The sequence below is a fragment of the Pseudorca crassidens genome, chromosome 8, assembly GCF_039906515.1.
Source record: "Pseudorca crassidens isolate mPseCra1 chromosome 8, mPseCra1.hap1, whole genome shotgun sequence".
Taxonomy (NCBI): domain Eukaryota; kingdom Metazoa; phylum Chordata; class Mammalia; order Artiodactyla; family Delphinidae; genus Pseudorca; species Pseudorca crassidens.
In genome coordinates this window covers 24,843,483-24,868,722 of record NC_090303.1, presented here as the reverse complement: position 1 = coordinate 24,868,722, position 25,240 = coordinate 24,843,483, and the positions used below count along the sequence as shown (strand labels likewise).

Sequence of the window (25,240 nt, the reverse complement as noted above, 5' to 3'; positions counted from 1 at the left end):
GTCTAAAAAGTATATTAAAAAGATAAGAAAGATCACATATCTGTTAAAATACTTCAAAATCTAAGAAGGCTTATGTAAATAATGTTTTAAATATAATATTATCAGATATTTTTAGAGCAAGTATAAAATTGAAAGTATTTAAATAAAATTTCATTAGAAAGAAAAGATTACACAGCCACAACATTCTTTCTCACAAATGAAATATGCTTGTTTGGGTGATGACATATTTTACAGTTTCATAATGCTTATCATTACTGTATCACAGAAACAGGTACTTGGACATACTAATAGTAATAGAAATATATCTGACACCATATGACTACTGATGTGATTCACTGAAAAAAGACAATATTGCTTATATCATATTTATGCTAAAATATTTACACTAGATCTAACCATCAAATGTAGAATATTGAACATTTTATAATAAATTGTCCTAGGCTTTAGAAAAATGCCAATGTCATGAAAACAAAATAACAACAACAATATAACAAGGGAAATATTCTAAATTAAGAGTTTAGATATTACAGCATAATATCCAAAGGAAATGTGTAAGCCTTGATTGGATCATGGGCCCAAGACATATGAAATGCGTGGAATATTTGGAACAATCAGATAAATTTGAATATGGAGTATATATTAGATAACATTTTGGATTTATACATCTCAATCGTGAAAATAGTATTCTGGTTTTCTGGGAAAATGGCCTATTCTTATGAGACACATTCTGAAGTATTATGGGTGAAGTGTCTGACTGCTTTCAAGAGGTTCAGCAAATCAAAGCATAAATATGTGTATATATATAGCTATATACACACATACACATGTGTTGTGTAAATTTTTATATATATATGAAACAAGACAAATGACAAAGTGTTTGGTAAGGTGAAGGGTATAAAAGGTATAAAATATGTTTCTAATATTTTCTCAAACTTCCATAGGTTTATAAGATTATTAAAATTAAAATTTAGGAAAAATAAGTGCATTTTTTTGGCAAAAGAAATATACAAATGTATCTGTAAATTCATGTACATTTCCTTACAAATGAATTCTATGAGATATCTCATGAGCATATCACTTTAAAATCACATAAACTTTTTTAGGAAATTCTTCTCAATGCATTATTTGATAACCTTGACAACAAAATTTGGCCAATCTCCTTGACAGAGATCCAAAAACCAAACCAAAATATTAGCAAACTGATTCCAACAATGTATAAGATGTACTAAAAAAAAAAAAAAAAGAGCTAGAGGTGGGAAGGATGTTATCTCAAGAATGCCTTGTTGAAATACTATTAGAAGATTAATATATTCATATTATCAAAGTAGAAAGATGACGATTATGACAGGAGATACACGCACGCGCGCGCGCACACACACACACACACACACACACACTAAATAAACTTCTTTTTATCCATTCCAGATAAAAACTTTTATCACACTAGGAATAGAAGGCAATTCCTTAAACAGGATAAATAGTATGTACAAAAACCTGCAGTAACTGTCATATTTAATGGGGAACATTTAGCATCATTAACTACAGATAGTGAACAAGGACTTATGATGATGAATGGGTCTGACAATTTCCTGCCCTTGACCTTCTCCTCTTCAATGCTCTTATCAGGGATTTGGGTAAAGATAGATAAGGCAACATTCCACACTTGAGTAAGATTCAGGATTTGGAAGGATATAGTGACAGGAAAGTCAATATTCCAAGTGATCTCAACTAGCAGAAATGCTTGGCCCAAATGAGCAAAATGGAATTTAACAGATATCTTCAACTGAGGCTCAAAATCAACTATACTCATGCAGTATACACATGTAGTATGTGGGAGAATCTGTTTACTAAGATGTGATGTGAAAAACGTAGCAACAAATTAACTGCTACAAGCTCAATATAGGTTAAAAAAAAAAGTAATAAAGCTACAAAAAACCCCCAACAAACAAAAAAGAAAAGAAGAAGAAAAGAGGCAAACTAATCATGGTCTCTATTAAGAAAAGTGTTCTATTTAGAAATAAGTACCAGGATTGAGGCAGTCCTATGTTGCACCCCTATCTTTCTACATCAGAATATCAGTGCTCTCAATAAAATCACCTGATACTATGGCACCATTTTCAGTAGGACAGTGTTTCAAAAGGACATAGGCTCTTGCATGGAGTGTGGTTCAGAGGGTAAGGAATCTAAAACTCATGTTCCACCAGAAAGGGTTAAAGGAGTGGAACATATTATACTTGAAAAGTCTCTTGGAAAAAAGGTGCGGCATGCTTCAAATAATAGAGAATGTTGAGAGCTCACTGTAAGTTAGAGTATGCACCAGGTACTTTATATGATAATCTACCCAAACCCTAAGAGGTAGATATTAATAAGCCAAGTTTATGAAAGAGGATACTCTCAGAAATTAATTTTGATCAAGACATGCAAAGTCAGCAATGAGTACACGCTCACTTTTATTTAATTCCAAAGCATGAGTTTGCTTATTACATTCTTCTACTCTCTGTCTAGCCTATTTGAAGGGTTGTAATGTGGAAGAGACAGGTAAGTTTGTTGTTGCTCAATGAGAAAGAGGAATAGTGAATGTAATAAAATCAAGTTGCTTCAAAAAGGGTTACCCTAAAAATCTTTTATGCCAACAGTCCACCAACAGATGACAAGCAGACACTGCAAACCCATATGTCTATGAAAGTTCACTTCTTCCATATTAATTTAAAGTAAGTGATTTTAAAATAACTTATGTCTTGATATCATTTTGATATTGACATTACCAGTGCATACCTAAAAAGAAAGCAACAGGGCTTTCCTGGTGGCGCAGTGGTTAAGAATCCACCTGCCAATGGAGGGGACAAGGGTTCGAGCCCTGGTCCAGGAAGATCCCACATGCTGTGGAGCAACTAAGCCCATGCACTACAACTACTGAGCCTGCATTCTAGAGCCCACGAGCCACAACTACTGAGCTCATGTGTCATAATTACTGAAGCCCACATGCCTAGAGCCCATGGTCCGCAACAAGAGAAGCCACTGTAATGAGAAGCCCGCGCACCGCAACGAAGACTAGTCCCCGCTTGCCGCAACTAGAGAAAGCCCATGTGCAGCAGTGAAGACCCAACACAGCCAAAAATAAATAAATAAAATAATTTTTTAAAAAAAGAAAGCAACATTATAGCATTAATATGCGAGTCAGGAGACTTAATCTCTTTGTTTTAAAGTAGGTCTGGGGATCACCGGGGAAGATGGCGGAAGAGTAAGACACGGAGATCACCTTTCTCCCCACAGATACACCAGAAATACATCTACATGTGGAACAACTCCTACAGAACACCTACTGAACGCTGGCAGAAGACCTCAGACCTCCCAAAAGGTAAGAAAGTCCCCACATACCTGGGTAGGGCAAAAGAAAAAAGAATAAACAGAGACAAAAGAATAGGGACGGAACCTGCACCTCTGGGAGGGAGCTGTGAAGGAGGAAAAGTTTGCACACACTAAGAAGCCCCTTCGCGGGCGGAGACTGCGGGTGGCGGAGGGGGAAGCTTCGGAGCCGCGGCGGAGAGCACAGCAACAGGGGTGCAGAAGGCAAAGCAGAGAGATTCCCGCACAGAGGATCGGTGCCGACCGGCACTCACCAGCCCGAGAGGCTTGTCTACTCACCCGCAGGGACGGGCGGGGCTGGGAGCTGAGGCTGGGCTTCGGTCAGAGCGATAGGAGAGGACTGGGGTTGGTGGCATGAACACAGCCTGAAGGGGTTAGTGCGCCACGGCTAGCCGGGAGGGAGTCTGGGGAAAAGTCTGGACCTGCCGCAGAGGCAAGAGACTTTTTCTTCCCTCTTTGTTTCCTGGTGCGCGAGGAGAGGGGATTAAGAGCGCTGCTTAAAGGAGCTCCAGAGACGGGCGCGAGCCGGGGCTAACAGCGCGGACCCCAGAGACGGGCATGAGACGCTAAGGCTGCTGCTGCCGCCACCAAGAAGACTGTGTGCGAGCACAGGTCACTATCCACACACCGCTTCCGGGGAGCCTGTGCAGCCCACCACCGCCAGGGTCCCGGGATCCAGGGACAACTTCCCCGGGAGAACGCACGGCGCGCCTCAGCCTGGTGCAACGTCACGCTGGCCTCCGCCGCCGCAGGCCTGCCCCGCACTCCGTGCCCCGCCCTCCCCCCCCCCACCCCCCGCCCGCCCGCCCCGGCCTGAGTGAGTCAGAGGCCCCGAAGCAGCTGCTCCTTTAACCCTGTCCTGTCTGAGCGAACAGACACCCTCCAGCGACCTACACGCAGAGGCAGGGCCAAATCCAAAGCTGAGCCCCTGGAACTGTGCAAACAAAGAAGAGAAAGGGAAATCTCTCCCAGCAGCCTCAGGAACAGCGGATTAAATCTCCACAATCAACTTGATGTACCCTGCATCTGTGGAATACCTGAATAGACAACGAATCATCCCAAACTGAGGAGGTGGACTTTGGGAGCAAGATTTATGATTTTTTCCCCTTTTCCTCTTTTTGTGAGTGTGTATGTGTATGCTTCTGTGTGAGATTTTGTCTGTATAGCTTTGCTTCCACCATTTGTCCTAGGGTTGTATCCATCCACTTTTTGGGTTTTTTTCTTTAAAAAAATTTTTTTTTCTTAACAATTATTTTTTATTTTAATAACTTTATTTTATTTTATCTTACTTTATCTTCTTTCTTTCTTTCCTTCCTGCGTCCCTCCCTCCTTCCTTCCTTCTTTTCTTTCTTTCTCTGTTTCTTTCTCTTGCTTTCTTTCCTTTCTACTTTTTCTCTCCTTTATTCTGAGCCATGTGGATGAAAGGCTCTTGGTGCTGCAGCCAGGAGTCAGTGCTGTGCCTCTGAGGTGGGAGAACCAACTTTAGGTCACTGCTCCACAAGAGACCTCCCAGTTCCACATAATATCAAACAGCGAAAATCTCCCAGAGATCTCCATCTCAACACCAGCACCCAACTTCACTCAACGACCAGCAAGCTACAGTGCTGGACACCCTATGCCAAACAACTAGCAAGACAGGAACACAACCCCACCCATTAGCAGAGAGGCTGCCTAAAATCATAATAAGGCCACAGACACCCCAAAACACACCACCAGACATGGACCTGCCCACCAGAAAGACAAAATCCACCTTCATTCACCAGAACACAGGCACTAGTCCCCTCCACCAGGAAGCCTACACAACCCACTGAACCAACTTTAGCCACTGGGGACAGACACCAAAAACAACAGGAACTACGAACCTGCAGCCTGCAAAAAGGAGACCCCAAACACAGTAAGATAAGCAAAATGAGAAGACAGAAAAGCACACAGCAGATGAAGAAGCAAGGTAAAAAGCCACCAGACCTAACAAATGAAGAGGAAATAGGCAGTCTACCTGAAAAAGAATTCAGAATAATGCTAGTAAAGATGATCCAAAATCTTGGAAATAGAGAAAATGCAAGAAACATTTAACAAGGATCTAGAAGAATGAAAGATGAAACAAGCAACGATGAACAACACAAAAAATGAAATTAAAAATACTCTAGATGGGATCAATAGCAGAATAACTGAGGCAGAAAAACGGATAAGTGACCTGGAAGATAAAATAGTTGAAATAACTACTGCAGAGCACAATAAAGAAAAAAGAATGAAAAGAACTGAGGACAGTCTCAGAGACCTCTGGGACAACATTAAATGCACCAACATTCGAAGTACGGGGTCCCAGAAGAGAAAAAGAAAGGGACTGAGAAAATATTTGAAGAGATTATAGCTGAAAACTTCCCTAATATGGGAAAGGAAATAGTTAATCAAGTCCAGGAAGCACAGAGAGTCCCATACAGGATAAATCCAAGGAGAAATACACCAAGACCCATATTAATCAAACTGTCAAAAATTAAATACAAAGAAAACATATTAAAAGCAGCAAGGGAAAAACAACAAATAACACACAAGGGAATCCCCATAAGGTTAACAGCTGATCTTTCAGCAGAAACTCTGCAAGCCAGAAGGGACTGGCAGGACATATTTAAAGTGATGAAGGAAAAAAGCTGCAACCAAGATTACTCTACCCAGCAAGGATCTCATTCGGATTTGATGGAGAAATTAAAACCTTTACAGACAAGCAAAAGCTGAGAGAGTTCAGCACCACCAAACCAGCTTTACAACAAATGCTAAAGGAAATTCTCTAGGCAAGAAACACAAGAGAAGGAAAAGACCTACAATAACGAACCCAAAACAATTAAGAAAATGGTAATAGGAACATACATATCGATAATTACCTTAAATACAAATGGACTAAATGCTTCCACCAAAAGACACAGATTGGCTGATTGGATACAAAAACAAGACCTATATATATGTTGTCTACAAGAGACCCACTTCAGACCTAGAGACACATACAGACTGAAAGTGAGGGGATGGAAAAAGTTATTCCATGAAAATGGAAATCAAAAGAAAGCTGGAGTAGCAATTATCATATCACACAAAAGAGACTTTAAAATAAAGACTATTAGAAGAGACAAAGAAGGACACTACATAATGATCAAGGGATCGATCCCAAAAGAAGATATAACAATTGTAAATATTTATGCACCCAACATAGGAGAACCTCAATACATAAGGCAAATACTAACAGCCATAAAAGGGGAAATTGACAGTAACGCATTCATAGTAGGGGACTTTAACACCCCACTTTCACCAATGGACAGATCATCCAAAATGGAAATAAATAAGGAAACACAAGCTTTAAATGATACATTAAACAAGATGGACTTAATTGATATTTATAGGACATTCCATCCAAAAACAACAGAATAAATATTTTTCTCAAGTGTTCAGGGAATATTCTCCAGGATAGATCGTATCTTGGGTCACAAATCAAGCCTTGGTAAATTTAAGAAAATTTAAATTCTATCAACTATCTTTTCTGACCACAATACTATGAGACTAGATATCAATTACAGGAAAAGATCTGTACATAATACAAAAACATGGAGGCTAAACAAGACACTACTTAATGACGAAGTGATCACCAAAGAAATCAAAGAGGAAATCAAAAAATACCTAGAAACAAATGACAATGGAGACACGACGACCCAAAACCTATGGGATGCAGAAAAAGCAGTTCTAAGAGGGAAGTTTAAAGCAATACAATCCTACCTTAAGAAACAGGAAACATCTCGAATAAACAACCTAACCTTGCACCTAAAGCAATTAGAGAAAGAAGAACAAAAAACCCCCAAAGTTAGAAGGAAAGAAATCATAAAAATCAGATCAGAAATAAATGAAAAAGAAAAGAAGGAAACGATAGCAAAGATCAATAAAACTAAAAGCTGGTTCTTTGAGAAGATAAACAAAATTGATAAACCATTAGCCAGACTCATCAAGAAAAAAAGGGAGAAGACTCAAACCAATAGAATCAGAAATGAAAAAGAAGTAACAACTGACACTGCAGAAATACAAAAGATTATGAGAGATTACTACAAGCAAATCTATGCCAATAAAATGGACAACCTGGAAGAAATGGACAAATTCTTAGAAATGCACAACGTGCCAAGACTGAATCAGGAAGAAATAGAAAATATGAACAGACCAATCACAAGCACTGAAATTGAAACTGTGATTAAAAACCTTCCAACAAACAAAAGCCCAGGACCAGATGGCTTCACAGGCGAATTCTATCAAACATTTAGAGAAGAGCTAACACCTATCCTCAAACTCTTCGAAAATGTAGCAGAGGGAGGAACACTCCAAAACTCATTCTACGAGGCCAGCATCACCCTGATACCAAAAGCAGACAAAGATGTCACAAGAAAGTAAACTACAGGCCAATATCACTGATGAACATAGATGAAAAATCCTCAACAAAATACTAGCAAACAGAATCCAACAGCACGTTAAAAGGATCATGCACCATCATCAAGTGGGGTTTATTCCAGGAATGCAAGGATTCTTCAATATACTCAAATCAATCAATGTGATACACCATATTAACAAACTGAAGGAGAAAAACCATATGATCATCTCAATAAATGCAGAGAAAGCATTTGACAAAATTCAACATCCATTTATGATAAAAACCCTGCAGAAAGTAGGCATAGAGGGAACTTTCCTCAACATAATAAAGGCCATATATGACAAACCCACAGCCAACATCATCCTCAATGGTGAAAAACTGAAAGCATTTCCACTAAGACCAGGAACAAGATAAGGTTGCCCAGTCTCACCACTCTTATTCAACATAGTTTTGGAAGTTTTAGCCACAGCAATCAGAGAAGAAAAGGAAATAAAAGGAATCCAAATCGGAAAAGAAGAAGTAAAGCTGTCACTGTATGCAGATGACATGACACTATACAGAGAGAATCCTAAAGATGCTACCAGAAAACTACTAGAGCTAATTAATGAATTTGGTAAAGTAGCAGGATACAAAATTAATGCACAGAAATCTCTTGCATTCTTATACACTAATGATGAAAAATCTGAAAGTGAAATCAAGAAAACACTCCCATTTACCACTGCAACAAAAAGAATAAAATATCTAGGAATAAACCTACCTAAGGAGATGAAAGACCTGTATGCAGAAAATTATAAGACACTGATGAAAGAAATTAAAGATGATACAAATGGATGGAGAGATATACCATGTTCTTGGATTGGAAGAATCAACATTGTGACAATGACTCTACTACCCAAAGCAATCTACAGATTCAATGCAATCCCTATCAAACTACCAATGGCATTTTTCACAGAACTAGAACAAAAATGTTCACAATTTGTATGGAAACACAAAAGACCCCGAATAGCCAAAGCAATCTTGAGAATGAAAAACGGAGCTGAAGGAATCAGGTTCCCTGACTTCAGACTATACTACAAAGCTACAGTAATCAACACAGTATGGTACTGGCACAAAAACAGATAGATCAATGAAACAGGATAGAAAGCCCAGAGATAAACCCACACACCTATCGTCACCTTATCTTTGTTAAAGGAGGCAGGAATGTATAGTGCAGAAAGGACAGCCTCTTCAATAAGTGGTGCTAGGAAAACTGGACAGCTACATGTAAAAGTATGAGATTAGATCACTCCCTAACACCATACACAAAAATAAGCTCAAAATGGATTAAAGACCTAAGTGTAAGGCCAGAAAGTATCAAACTCTTAGAGGAAAACATAGGCAGAACACTCTATGACATAAATCACAGCAAGATCCTTTTTGACCCACCTCCTAGAGAAATGGAAATAAAAACAAAAATAAACAAATGGGACCTAATGAAACTCCAAAGCTTTCGCACAGCAAAGGAAACCATAAAGAAGACCAAAAGACAACCCTTAGAATGGGAGAAAATATTTGCAAATGAAGCAACTGACAAAGGATTAATCTCCAAAATTTATAAGCAGCTCATGCAGCTCAATAACAAAAAAACAAACAACCCAATCCAAAAACGGGCAGAAGACCTAAATAGACATTTCTCCAAAGAAGATCTACAGACTGCCAACAAACACATGAAAGAATGCTCAACATCATTAATCATTAGAGAAATGCAAATCAAAACTACAATGAGATAATATCTCACACCAGTCAGAATGGCCATCATCAAAAAAATCTAGAAACAATAAATGCTGGAGAGGGTGTGAAGAAAAGGGAACACTCTTGCACTGCTGGTGGGAATGTGAATTGGTACAGCCACTATGGAGAACAGTATGGAGGCTCCTTAAAAAACTACAAATAGAACTACCATATGACCCAGCAATCCCACTACTGGGCATATACCCTGAGAAAACCATAATTCAAAAAGAGTCATGTACCAAAATGTTCATTGCAGCTCTATTTACAATAGCCCGGAGATGGAAACAACCTAAGTGTCCATCATCGGATGAATGGATAAAGAAGATGTGGCACATATATACAATGGAATATTACTCAGCCATAAAAAGAAATGAAATTGAGCTATTTGTAATGAGGTGGATGGACCTAGAGTCTGTCATACAGAGTGAAGTAAGTCAGAAAGAGAAAGACAAATACCGTATGCTAACACATATATATGGAATTTAAGAAAAAAAAAATGTCATGAAGAACCTAGGGGTAAGACACAGACCTAGTAGAGAATGGACTTGAGGATATGGGGAGGGGGAAGGGTAAGCTGTGACAAAGTGAGAGAGTGGCATGGACATATATACACTACCCAACGTAAAATAGATAGCTAGTGGGAAGCAGCAGCATAGCACAGGGAAATCAGCTCGGTGCTTTGTGAACACCTAGAGGGGTGGGATAGGGAGGGTCAGAAGGAGGGAGATGCAAGAGGGAAGAGATATGGGAACATATGTATATGTATAACTGATTCACTTTGTTATAAAGCACAAACTAACACACCATTTTAAAGCAATTATACTCCAATAAAGATGTTAAAAAAAAAAAGCACAGTGAACACTAGCTCTCTTCTTCCACTTTCCATCTGTCCTTCAACCATTTCCATTGCTCTTGCCTCTGGCACGTCACAGAAATTGCCCTTATAAATGTCAGTTATGATTTCCTAATTGCCATTTTTTAGGAAGTGATGAGTCCTTATTTTAATTCCACTTGACTTCATTGAGTTTTTCCCTCCTAAAACTTTACCCTGGCTTCTAGGTTCACTCCCTTTCCCAGTTCACCTCCAAACTCTACTATCCTCCGCGATTCTTTGACTACATCTTCATTGTTGGTGTCTCTACTGTATCAGGCCCTCTTGTCTGCTTACTCTACGGCTTCATCACATGAAAATCGCCGAAGTCCACTGATTTTCACAATCATCTTCAAGGGGACTGTACCAGAATATTTCTTCCAAACTCAGACACTTTGTCTGAACTAGGGAAGCAGATAATATCTAGCTCTATATTCTGTGGATAGGTCTAAATCAGAATAAACAACATTAAACTTACCTGCCCATCTGGCCTGTAGTCCCCTACAATGAATCACAGCAACTAAAGAAATCACAGCCTCTAAAGAAATAAATCTAGGTGTAGTTATATTGACCCCTCACTCTCTTACCAAGTTATGCTACATCTGCGTAAGGTATGTTTCCCAACATGTCACTTAACTCTACTGTCACTGCCTGAGTTCAAAACCTCAGCATTTCTGACCTGGATTAATAACGGCATCTTGCTGTGCTGTTTCTACTTCCCCGTCTCTTCCTTCCACTGCATTATCCACACTGCCACCAACCGATCCCTGAAAAAATGATTGTATCTCCTTCATAAATTGAATGGTTCACCTACACTATCAAGATGAAGCTCCTCGACGTGGTAAATCAACAGTTCAGAATCCAGCTCTTGCCTATCTCTTCATCCTAACATCCCACAATTTCCCCCTTCCTACTTCCTGCTTCAGAAATGTTGGACTAAAATAGTTCTGTGCACTAGCATGCTATGGGTGGCAATACAGCTTAGTGGCTAAGATCACAGGCTCTAAAAGCAGACTGTGTTTGTTGAACAGCTGTACTACACACTAACATTTTAAGTCAGGGATAGTGACTTAAGTCATAGGATATCTATGCCTATGTTTCTTACCTGTAAAATGTAGGTGATAATTTTACCTACTTTAAATGAAGGCTTACTGTAAGAAATAAGACATAGAAAGCACTTAAAACAATGTTTGGCACATACTGAAAGCTTGATAATTGTCAGCATCTATTTGGTCACACAGATCCTTCTGCCTAAAATGTTCATTTTCCTTTTGACTCTCTGGAAATAACTATTTATCCTTGAAAAATCAGCTGATCATCACTGCTGCCAGGCAGTCTCCCTGATCGCTTACAACCACTCCCAATAGAGTTGATCACTTTTTCTAGTTCATCATACCACCTGCCAGTATTTTTGCTAAACATTATCACACTGTACAAAAATAGAATTTCATGCCCTATCTTCCTGTAATCTACTACTCTCCAGTAGAACTTTCTGTGGTGACAGGAATGTTACACCTGTGCTCTCCATATGTGGCTAGTGTGATTGAGGAACTAAACTTTTAATTTTACTTAATTTTAATTGACGTATCTGGTGGCTACTGTATGGGGCAATGGTGCACTAGTCTGTTTTTAGGGAGGAGGGACTTTTATAATTCATTCATTCTCTTCAGTGCATGAAATATGTTACTGAAAATGCCCAGTAAATACTTATTAATTTGAACAGATCTAGGAATGAACTTCCAGGTAGAGAGCTCTGTCTCACATCAATTGCAGCCCTTAAAAAGCAATATTGCTTAAGTCCCACTACAACTGGATTTTGTTAACTGTGCTTTTGTCAATTTGCTTGGTGAAAGGTATTTCCTCATCCTATGAGAAAAGTATAGCGATCAGAATCTGTTCCAGGAAGAAAACCTAGATGCCAGGTTTATTTATAATTGCCATTTAAATTTACTAATTAAAGTAATATTCTAATTTCAATTTTTGACAGAGAACTGGGATTTCTTTAATGAACTTATTCCTGATCTATCCATAAAGACATTTTACTATTTTTTTTCTACAGCCTTTAATTGACTATTTTATTCACTTATTTATTTAATTGCTTGCTACAGCAGGACAAACATGGCCATTTTTGAAGTGGAAATACAGCCATTATTGGCAATCAAATATTAAAAACAATAAATAATAGGTATAGGTACTGCCTTTACTCCTTTCACTAAGAGTTCTTGTATTTGAAGGTTCTAATATCTTGGGAGGCATTTGTGTTGTTTTTTCCCCCTATGCTAAAGCCTCTATGTGTATGGATGCAACGCAAATCCTTAGTAATATGTCATTCAAATGATGCCTAATGAACACACAAGCACTTTTGAAAGCAGTAAGAAAAAAAACAGAAAGCAACAAGAACATATTATGCAAAAAAGTAATTAGCATACACAAAGACCTTAACTTTCAATAGGTGTGTATTCCAAAACTAGTGGTAAAACTTTGAGTTCTGTTTGAATGAGTGGAAGGGAAAGAAGAGTTCAGCCAAATTAAATGTCTAGGCATTTCAACTTTGAGAACTCAGCGGCAGGTACACACCATGGAACAGCGACAATGGATTTAACAGAGGGTAATTACCGCCATTAAAGAGGATGCCTTCGTTACTGTTATAAATAGAAAGTAGGCACTCCTATTTTCCAGTGTGTCTTAAGTGATAGGACAAGATGTGAATGTTATGTTAAATTACTTCATCTCCTCTAGACGTCATGTTATAAACACCACAAAAAGTTTCAGAACTCTGTGTATATCTTTGTCCTCGGAATATTGAAATCTTTCTCTTGAAAAGAAATAACCTTGCTAAGTAAAAAGCTAATGACTGACCCTTAAGAGACAACCAAGTATAATCCCCTTATTTAAAGATGTAAACAAAAACGAAGGGCCAGAGAAGATTAGGAAGTTGACCTGCATTAAATAGGCAGAGTTTAGGGCAAAACCCGCTTCTCCCGGCTTCCGCTATAGTGCTTTTCCCTATACAAGGATTTTTAACAATTAGGATTATTTCTTTTATTTTCTCCCTTCTAAGCAATAATAGTTCCTCAAACAGGTTTTCCTTCTGCAATCCTTTGAGGATGATTTAGCAATGTTTGAATTTGCATGTGTAATATTGCATTTATTTGCATCACTACCTTGCCCACTGCTACTTAAATATATTTTTTGTTTCATGCAGCCCAATGTTTGCAAATCAGTGATGCCAGTCATCACTAAATACCTGAAATGTGTTGGTTAAGAGTCTTAATGATCTGGCACGCAGGTGGAGTGGAAATAGACTCTGTACATGGCTGCCATTATGCTAACTAGAAAATAGAAATGAATGTCATTTATTCAAACCCTACATTAAATGGTGTCAACAGAGTAACTTAAGCAGCACTAAGTAATTGACATAACTCCTTAGCAGTACTTATGTCCTCAAGCATCACAGTTGGCAGGTACTATATAGCTCATATTTTGATTTCAATTAACGTAGATGATAGCAGTTTCAATCACATTCTTCAGTATTTGATTTTAAGATTAATACACTCTCTACCTGGCTTAAACTGTTTAATTCAACAGATCATTGCTAAGCACTTTGCTTATGTGTGGCTTTCAGAGATCTGGTGTCCTATGGCTTTCAATTTAGCTTTCAATTTACTTATACAGTTTATATATTTCAATTTATTTTATACAGTTTGTACATCATCACACAGTTTGCCATTCAAAGACAGAAAGTATCCTAACCGAAAATATACATGAGCTTTATTAGTCACTGGTTCTGTAAGTCTGGACAAGTTACTTAGGTTTCAGATTTTTCATCCACACAGTGTTAGTGCTTTCATCATTAAATTACCATGACTATTACAGGAGGAAGCAAAACCATAAGAAACCCACATAAACACAAAGTATTGAAGAACGTTAAGCTCCCAGTAAATATTAGGTATTTTTACTTTCCAATAATCGCATTGAATGGAGGCTCATTAACACTTATGTATTGAAGTCTACACATCCAATACCATTTGAAAAAGTTTTTTTTCATCAAACTATTATTGATATGGCAGACATCTGACTGGACACTAGGAATATACTGAGGAATCGGCAGTAAATGAGATGGAAATAGTATTTGCCCTCTAGAGAAGAAAGTCTGGTGTTGAACAAGTAATTACAAAGCATGAGCTATTTCAAAAGAGCAGCACAGCTGGCTATGGAGCTAAATCCTCGTCATGTGCAGAGAGAATTACTGAGAAAGGGAAGATTGTACTAATGAGGATGGGGCAGAACTAATAAATTTCCCTTTGGAAATGTTGAGTTTGTAATTCTGCGAGCTATCCACATGTATGAACAGTTGAAAATGTGCATTTGAAGTTCAAAGGGGATATTTGGTTAGAGACTTAAGTCTCAGTGTTACTGCCATACGCTTACACTAAGGCATATAATTTACATTAAGGAAGGGGATGGGATGGAAGAGATCAAGTGCTCAGATTGAGAAGAGAAGGGCACTAAGGAGAATGGAGACTTAGGTAACAATGTTGAAAAACTCCAACAGTTTCCGGTCATTTGAGAGGAATAGGGAACTTTGGAGAAAATGATGGAACAGTAAGAAGAAAACCAGGAGAATATGGAATCATGGAATCTGAGTGAAGTGCTCCAAAGGAAGGTGATCTAAATTGAAAGGTCTGAAGAGGTCCAGAAGGTAGTATATTTAAAAGAATCTAATGGATTTGATAATGTAGAGATTATGGGAGAGGTTTCAGAAAAGTTGTGAATGCAGACTCCAATGAAGTGTGTTCAGAAATGAGCAGATATGAGAACAGAGTTTAAAGAACTATCGCTGAAGAGTATGAGAGAGAGAGAATCTGTAGTTGAAGGGGAATACAGCTAAAGGGGGGTCATTCTTGTTTCTTTTGGTTTAATGTTTGATAAACTCATTTCATGAGTATATAACTTTAAAGAGGGTAAAGTTGAAGAAACAAGAGGGGGAAATAATAAAGGCATTTACTCTCTCTGAATATTCCTATATCCTATTTTAGAGCATCTAAAGCGATCACTAGACCAACATAAAAGGATGCTGAAAATTAACAACACTTTAATTACACATTTTGGGTGTTGTGACCATCTTTGACATAGCACGCTATGAAGTGAATCCTATAATTTCAACTAAAGAACACTGATTCCTCAAGATGTTCTATGATAAAAGTTCTGTAATCAAATAAGTTTGGGATACATATGTACTATAACAACTTACTGGAAATTTACCAACAGTATTTGTAAGCAAAGGCTCTGAAAATTCTATAGTTAAAACTTGGTATTCTGAACCTGACAGTTCTGCAAATTATTAGGCTATGATATCCTTTCCTTCCATTGATATATCAATATTTTTTTCTGCAACATTTTGAAATATGATTCTAGGGTTCAGAATGAGTTCCACAAGGTTCTAGGATCATCTGAGGTCACTAATGTTGATGAAGAAAGTCTGAGTAACTTGTTGAGGAAACATGTATTTCACTTTCTATGCAACATAATTCTAGAACTATCCAACATTAAGAGAATGAGCTATTCTAGAACCACCATAATTCCCAAGCTTTTCCAAATACATGATAGGGAAAAAAAATTTCTTTAGGATGCCACTCATACCCACTGTGAATTATTTGAAACTTTTGGAAAATTATTAGACATTCCTTAAAATTTCTCTAGAACATAAGGTCTGAGCTAATTAGTATATTCATTTTACTGATTCATCCATTCAACAATATTTCAGGGACATGTACTATGTGTTAGGTTCTGTTCTTGGTTTTAAGGATATAGAAATGAACAAAACAATAAAATCTCTGCCTTCATATGCTTATAGTGTAATATAAAAGATATAAAGTACTGTGTACTATATAGGTAGCAATAAGTGCTATGAAGAAAAATCAAGGAGGTTAAGGGGCTAGAAAGTGATAAAAGAATGAAAGAAAGGGTGGTAGGGAAGGCATTCTTGAGGAGGTGGTATTTGGGAAGAGATGAAGATTTGGGAAGATTTCAATGAAGTAGGAAGTGAGCCACAGCAAACACACGAAGAGATTAGCCATTCTCAAAATCTCTGAAATGGGGGCTTGGAGAGTTCAAGGAATAGTAAGGAGTCCAGTGTGTCTTGAGGAAAGAGGGACAAAAGTGCAGGGGTAAGGGGGAGGCAGGAAATAAAATTAGAAAGGAAGACGTGGCTAAAAATGTAGAGCCTTGTGAGCCACAGTAAGGAATTTGGAACTTTATTCTGAGTTTGACGGGAAATTACTGGAGTTTTTTTGTTTTTTTTTTTTAACTCTGGAAGATAATAGGTAGGAGTTTGATGTTCAATCAACTTGGCTGTTATATAGAAGACTGTTCATAATAGCTGTTAATTTTGGTGTGATGTATTTCAAAAATTCAAATTTCATTGGTGGGCCCAATCCCTTAAACAATATCAATTTGGACTCTTTAATTATCATCAACCCTTTGATAACTGTAGAAGAACTTCAAGCATTGAATTGCAGTATGTCTAATACGATATTATTTATGGTTAAAAAAAATACGTTGCCAGGTATTCTCAACTCAGGCTGCACATCTGAGACACCTGGGAGATTTTTAAAGCTACCTTTGCAGACCGTGACACCTGGAGATTCACTCATTTTGTTTGGGTTGGGGTCCTGGTATTGACATTTTTTTAAAAGTACCCCACATGTTTACAATGTGCAGCCTGGTTTGAAAATCACTACCGTCAACTTTACCTGTGCATGCAGTGCACTAAAATATAAAAGGTCTTGAAAGACAAAACCAAACTGACAGGATGGCTTGCCCTTGGGGAAGCTAATAATAAATGATGATCAAAGAGGACTTCAGGACATTTAAATGCTCATGGTGAGACTATATTCTTGATACCTCGACGAATAAAGTATATGTAAATTAAAAATGGTGACTATTTAAAAGAATGAAAGAGTATATAATAGCTTGTTTTGTAAAGCTTACAAGGCATGTGATTTTTTTCCCTTTAGGGACAATACTGTTTGAGCAGCTGTTGCGCTGCATCGTTTGTCCTAAATCACACTTTAGTGTGGAAGGAAGCAAATAGGATGATGCCAGCAAAGTGACTGGATCATATTTCACTAATTTGCACTTTCCTATCACATCAAACTAATCGGGAAGAAGGATTTTAAAGTTCACCTTTTGTTGATGCAATAAAATAGGATCAAAGCCCTTGATTTGGGCCAGTTAAAGTTTGGGGCCTAGTGGTCATCTGATCAGTTTGGTTTGGCAATAAAATCCGATTGAAGAAAGATGAAGTAAGGTTTTTAGTCTCAACAGAGCCTCTCTTTAACAATGAGAGCTATACCCTTAGTTCTTCATGCAAAGAGCAGATTTTTAGTAAAATGGTGACAGAAACCTGTCATAGATTTCAAATAATAATAAACTGAATTATATCAGAAAGTCATCAGGTTCTTATTGGACATACTTCACTGGTATCCACCTGATTTTGCAGAAAATACGTTTGGGTTTGACTCTTCAATGCTTATTGTCTTCATTGATTTGGCAAATTTACCTCCAAGTTTTAGATTCGTCATTTGTAAGACGGAGAAAATATTGTGTCTATGTGACTACTGTTGTCAGGATTATTTAAAATATTACAAGTGCTAAATGTCATGTGAGTCGTTATAATAATATGCACTCAAAAGAGTTTGAGCAAGAAAGAGCATGAGCTTTGGAGTCTGACAACCAAGATTTGAGCCCAGATTTCTTCATTTGCTTGGTCTAGCATCATGGTCAATAACTGAATTAGTCTGAAATCCAGATTCTTAAACAAAAATTTTTGTCATAAACCAGTTTTTGATTATTAGTTTAAGTAAACTGTGGACTACATTATTTACTCAAACTTTTATTTCCTTCTGCCCTTGTCACTTCCAAATATCCCATCAGGAGTAACACAATGCTTGCTTTTTCTTTTCTCCTTTTCCTCTTTTTACTTTACTTCCATCCCATCTCTTTTCCTAATGAAGTCTCAACTCTGCCCTATCGATTTGCCCCAAAGGCACGCAAGTGACAACACACAAGGATGTTCAAAAACTGGGTGGATCAAAATGTTTACCATTGCTGGGCTTCCCTGGTGACACAGTGGCTGAGAATCTGCCTGCTAATGCAGGTGCAGGGGACACAGCTTTGAGCCCTGGTCCGGGAAGATCCCACATGTCACAGAGCAACTAAGCCCATGCACCACAACTTCTGAGCCCGTGCGCTGCAACTACTGAAGCCTGCTCGCCTAGAGGCTGCGCTCTGCAACAGAAGAAGCCACCGCAATGAGAAGCCCGCGCATCGCAACGAAGAGTAGCCCCCACTCGCTGAAACTAGAGAAAGCCCGCTTGCAGCAACGAAGACTCAACGCAGTCAAAAATAAAATTAATTTTTTAAAAAAGTTTACCATTGCTAATTTTTATGATTACAAAGAGGTACATGATCGCAAATAATACTATACATCAATACATTTTTTAAACTATAATTTTAGAGTACTGAGTTTTAATTTCCTTTTTTACTCTAATTCTTACTTGGTATTTTTGTTTCCTGGAAAATATATGGCCATAATCAAAGGAAGACAATGTGTCTGACGAGATCAGGTTCATTACCCTTTGACACTAGCATTTTGGTTGTCTAGAAGCTCAGTGGACTCACACTAAAATATTGTTATCCCTTTTTACATCACATTTAGAAGTCAGTGATATATACCAAAATATCCTAATTTCTCCACGTAATAGTTCACAGTTTTTGCAATGAAAAACTTTTCTGGACATGAGCCAATCCTTATACGGAACTTGAGTTCTAATGTATTAACCTGAAAATATAGTGACTAGATGCTCAATAAAATTATTACTGAATGAAATAAGAATCAACAAATTGAAATGCTCTATTGGAAGAAAATGAATATGTGATCCCAAATAACAACGTATTTTTATCCTTCTCACAAAAACAATGCTATAGAAAGACCAAAGACAACTTTATGCGATAACAAATACCCTGGAAGATGGCAGCATGATGCCTGCATTGGCTGAGGTAATAAAACGACTGTGGAGAGATCCAGGAATTCAGGCCTGCTTTGAAAGGGCATCTGAATATCAGGTCAATGACTCAGCAGCTTAGCAAGTGAATGCGGTTTGATAGGAACTGTAGCTGAAACATTTACATTTAAGAATTGTATAACTCTGTATGCTCTACATTTGTAATCACAAATGATGAAAGTAAATGGCTTTACATTTTATCATACTAAAAAGCAAGTGAAGAGAAAGAAAAAAAGATCATGATGATGTAAATAAGATGTAAAAAACATAACCACAGGAGCATTTTAAATAACTAATTTTGAACCTATATGTCTGAGAAGATATATGTTGTAAATATTTTCTCCCAAATAAAAAGATTTAATCCTTACACACTAAGTTCAGCATGAACACAGACTGGTAACATGCACACTGAGGTCTTGGGCTATTCACTTCATCTCTATTCAAGTTACTAAAATCATCTTCTAAAATAACCTTATTAATGATACATGCTTTGGCTCCATTGGTTCGATGGGCATGATATAGCATTTTAGAAGAAAGTTATGTATTGATTTGAAAAACATTTGTATATTGTGGGATTCTTTTTGAGTCTCAAGCAAGATTATATAATTTTCACAACTTTTAGCCATAAGGAAATTAGGATGTTGTAACAATGTTTATAATTTCATTATCAAAATGATTTTAAATTTCCATTTTAGTAAGTGGTCCTTGACCTGTCCCATGGTTACATGCTTATAAGCACATGTGCACATGCATGTAAATATAATGTAAATACTTATTCTATATTTCTGTCCATGCATATGAATGTGTAAAAGGGTAAAAATAGCAGTTCTTCTGAGGCTCCCAACAGAACATGCTAGCAGTACTTTAAAAAGCAGTTAAGTAAAAGTTAAACAAATGGAAGATTATTTGAGGACAGAACAGTAAGACGTGCATGATGCTTCAGATTTTTAAGCATAACGAGTAGGAGGATTATGGAGAGAAAACAAACCATATAAGTTCTAGGAAAACATAACAACAGTCTTCTGTGATTGCTCATTCGTTTTCATTTTAAATTCCAAAATCCAATGGACATGTTGCCCTTGGAGGAAAGTCCTGCTCTTATCTCTCTGATGACCTAGAGAATGGATATCGTCCTGTGATTACATCAACAATGTTTTAATACTAAGCTATAGTATAAAACATTGCTTTTTGATATGAATCATTGATAAAGGCATCAGAAACTGAATTATGGAATATTCTCATAAAATGTTGCTTAGCAATGTTCTGGGGAGAGAAGAAGAGAAGGATAGTTCAACACTTGTAATTCATACATTTAGTTTCAGATACACATTACTGGTTAAACATTTTCCCTTAAAATAATGTAACTTGTATTTGCAATTATATTATCATTATGTTTACCAAATTCTTTGCTCTTTGATAACAAAAAATTTTACACATTGTATACCCAAAATGGGCAAATAGAATGACATTTTATTGTTTTTCCTAGACTTTCTAATCTTTAATTTTAGCTTTTTTCTTTGTTTTGACACATAAAATATATTTTACACTGGGACTATCACATTTCAGATTCATATTAGAAGCATCTGTCTGTTCTTCAAGTTTAACAAATCTACACAGTATCTATCTGCATCCATTTTTGTGAACCTCGCCAGTAATGTAATGATTTTTAACCACCCACATCGATTTGCAAAGAGCTGTAGAATAACGACAGGAAAAAGAAAGTTTTCATTTAAAATTTAAAAATTTAAATGTTAACTTTCTTTTCCCTTAGCGATTCTTAAAAGGAAGATTAAGTAAAAGCCTGCTAAGAAAAATAGTTAAATGGCCATTGCTTTCTTCCAAAAATTAACAGCCGATTTTTTTCTTTCAAATACTTAATTACATTCACGTTTTAAAACTAAATACACTATCAGATTGATAACACATCCATTTTATTTCATATGCATTATATAGGGCAGGGGTCTTTCTTTTCCTTCTCCTCTCTTCCTTTCTACCTCCCCTCCTTTTCCTTTCTTTCCTTCCTTCTATTTATTCATCCACCCGTCCATCCATCCATCCATTTTTTTGTGTGAAAGTGAGATATCTGTTATTCTCTCAAACCTAGCATCCCTTTAAGTTGAGGCCAGCAAAGAGGTGAGTCCTAATCAGAGAATGTTGTTTGTTGGCTACGTAACACCTCTCCCCTAATCAGTACTAGCAAACTGAAAGAAAAGGGTCATGAGAGTGGGAAAAATTTTAATTAATACTTCATGGTTTGCTGATTGGGCTGTCCAGTGTGTGACTTAAACTCCACGTTTTAAGATTCAACATGGACTTTACTAGGAGAATACTATTTTTATATGATTAGAAAAAGAATCAGATATTTTTTAAGTGATTTGAGCTGGATGTATTCAGGGCCTCTGGTTTGTTTTAGACCACAGGCTTGAGCACCCAAATTCTATATTTGTTTATTAAAATGAACATCTTAAATGCAAATTTGTCACTCTGCTACTGCTTCTGCTTTGCTTGAGATCATTTATGCATGCAAATAAAAGTACATTAAAATGTGTCTTTACCAAAGCATTCATTCAGCTATCATTAAAATGAATTTAATCTCTATCATGGCAGGTATGTTTTTGTTTGGTTCGGTTTGGTTTGGTTTTTGCTCCTGCATGAGCTAACCAGTAGTATACTACCACATATGCAGCCCTGAGTTAACAGGAAATTCACCAAGGACCTGGCTTCAAAAATCGAAAAGAGATAAACTAGAACATTTTTCCAATACTTTCTTCTGATATTTCTATCTTTGTCTTTTTTAATAAAATTAAACTTTATTAGAATAAAATATGGTGATAAATTTTCACATTATACATATATGTGTTTCTGAAATGTGACTGTCTATTGGTCCTTGGCCAAAATCCCTTTGAGGCACTTGGCAATTCTTAGTTTATTTCAGCTTAAAATCAGAAAGTTCCTCCAAGAATAAATTATCTATATTGCTGTTGAATTTATTAAAAAAATAAAATAAAGTAGCATTGGCTTTCAAGGCATTGTGCTAGGCGCTCACGCATAACAGCCCTTAAGCTTATTCCCTGAAAACGTCAACTGTTGAGCAATAACTAATATTCAGTTAGATTATACCTCTCAAATTCTGTCTAGATGGATACATGCCCATTATGATCTTCCTATTTAGGTTATATGTATAAACTTGGTTCAGTATAATGGGCAATTTTGTCATAAAAACCTTACCAGGCTATTGCTATCTCTATTTAACAATTTTATAGAAATAGCCATATTGCTAAGCTCCTAAAGCCTTAGTATCAAAAGTGTATAATAAGTGATTTTCAACTTTTTAAAGCAGTGATAGTTTGTTTTAGTCCAAAGACATGATCTGGTTTGAAGGATGACGCTAAGAACAGTTTGTTTCCTCTAATCTAACAGACTTTTCTAGACCACACAGCTTAATCGGATTCACTCCTGCCTCTCACCACCTGTGAGAGATCCTGTGGGCAGGAGGAGGACAGTATTTCTCCTGGTAACAGTAGGGTTTTTAAGTATGGCCTCCGGTGAAGAGTGAAGGACACACTGAGGCACTGATGGAAGCAAAGAGGTTGGAGAGGATACAGTGTGGAAATTCAGCTTTCTATCCCCAGGAGTGTGATTTGGGAGCGGGTCAGCAATTTCATGAACTAGTTCCAGCATGAACCAGCAAGAAAGTCAAAAGTTTCTTCTGTTACTGAGCTAACCAGATATAGTCATGGTTCTTAATGAAAACCATTCCGGTTCTTAAACTAAACAATCCAGGAGACACAACACAACCACCATCAAATTATGATATTAAAACTAGTCTCTCTCTTAAAATTTGAAGTGTCTACATACAAACAACAGCCTTTTGAGACTAGTCTAGTAACCATCATTACAAGGTAGCATTCTGGGGGATGATCTAAGTCCTATAAGGAGAGCTTTCTTCTCAAATGTCTATTCAGACGCCAGTGAATCCATCACATCGTCCTTATAAAATACAAGCTAAGGCAGCATTCATCCAGTTGCCTTTAAAAAAAAAAGGTCCCACAGGTCAGCTGTGTGTCACACCCAGTGCTCTGCAACACTCCAGCCACCATGTTCTTGTAATTCTGAGGAGCAGCGTTGGAAAAGCACCAGTCTGGAGTTTCATAATTTTAATGGGCTCTAAACTAAAAATTCATTTGTACTCAATACTGATATCTTCTAGTACAAAGTTAAAATTATATATGCTATTTTGTTTGTTTTTCTTATTAGCTACCTGAACGATTTGGACAGAAGAGCAGTTCCTGGCTATGTCCCAAATGAGCAAGATGTTCCACATTCTCAAGTGAAAACAACTAGAATCACTGGAACTCAATTCTCCTGTTAAAGACTTGCATTTCAGGTATGATCCAATGTCTCTTTGAACTCTCAACAGAAATATGCATCAGACACAATATTTCTTCATGGAGAAGAACTCTAACCCATGGTCAAGTGCAGTGAGTCCTTGGGCATGCTCACTAGGCCTCAGGTACTTTCAGTACCACTATCTTTCATTGCCCTCCTGTAGCTCTACATGCCAACCCTCACCCTGAGCCTCATCCTTTCCCTCCAGTAAAAATGCCTGTCAGGCTTCCCTGGTGGCGCAGCGGTTGGGAGTCCGCCTGCCGATGCAGGGGACAGGGGTTCGCACCCCGGTCCGGGAAGATCCCACATGCCGCGGAGCGGCTGGGCCCATGAGCCATGGCTGCTGAGCCTGCGCGTCCGGAGCCTGTGCTCCTCAACGGGAGAGGCCGCAGCAGTGAGAGGCCCGCGTACCGCAAAAAAAAAAAAAAAAAGACTCTGTCTTGACTAGGTGGGAGCTAGATTTTATTTTCCTCGTAGTTGAAACTGATATCCTACTTTGAAAAAAAAAGGAAATATATTTAAAATAACATTTAACCAAGAGGTGCCAGGGATCATATTTCCTGTGCCTTCCTACTCTCCCATTTGCTTGAAATATTCTTAATTTGTTTTCTTAGTTTAAAAAAAATGAAAATAATTGAGAATTATTTGAATGTGACGCTATTTATTGGAATAACAAAGCCTATTTTATAAGCACGGTTTGGGTATAAAGATGAGTCCATTATTTTCATTGCTGTTGCATTATCAAGACACTCCTAGAAATTCTATTGTAAAATTACTCATTTACTATACCGAGAAGTCGAAATCCATACAATAGTGTTAGAAAATGTCCCTTGACACTTAAGTACTTCTCCCTATGATTGCGGATGAGATGGAATATTCAACATTAAAACCATGTTTTAGATGTACCCCTTGGTAATGAAAAAAGTCAGTAAGAACATAGTTCAGTCATTCATGTATGAGATAATGGGAATATTTTTTTAAAGTATAAAAAATGAAAAAAATGTGATATGAATTATTTGTATCCATTTATGAGGGAAATTTGTTTCACTGGGATCAAAGTTTAATATTTTTTAAGTATTAAAACTACTGACACATAATATCTCATTAGAATAGTTATTACATGGATGGCCAGGATATTTTCAAGTTAATATGGAACAAAGCCCTTCAAAATTTACCCCTCATTTTCAGGCCCACAAATAGTTAATTTTCTGAAAGATGAACCAAAGATCAAACCAGGATAAAGGAACTGCAAAGACTGGGATGGACATCTCTCTTGGCAAATGTAAGCTGTTTGTCTTTGGGCTTGTCATCACTGTGGTACAGTTCCTCTTTAGCAACTACTTTCTCCAGACTCGTGATCTTTGGTCCAGTTTTCAGAGT

The 25,240-nt window shown here is 37.3% G+C and overlaps 1 protein-coding gene across 1 annotated transcript in view; it reads left to right on the top strand.

Annotated features, from left to right (window-relative positions):
• Positions 1-25,240, top strand: part of GNAT3 (G protein subunit alpha transducin 3) — a 50,429-nt gene that overhangs the window by 14,352 nt on the left and 10,837 nt on the right. Inside the window, 4 exon segments of the mRNA XM_067747635.1 lie at positions 1,531-1,634; positions 19,395-19,552; positions 23,729-23,837; positions 23,839-23,858. Of these exon segments, the coding sequence (XP_067603736.1) occupies positions 1,531-1,634; positions 19,395-19,552; positions 23,729-23,837; positions 23,839-23,858 (391 nt within the window).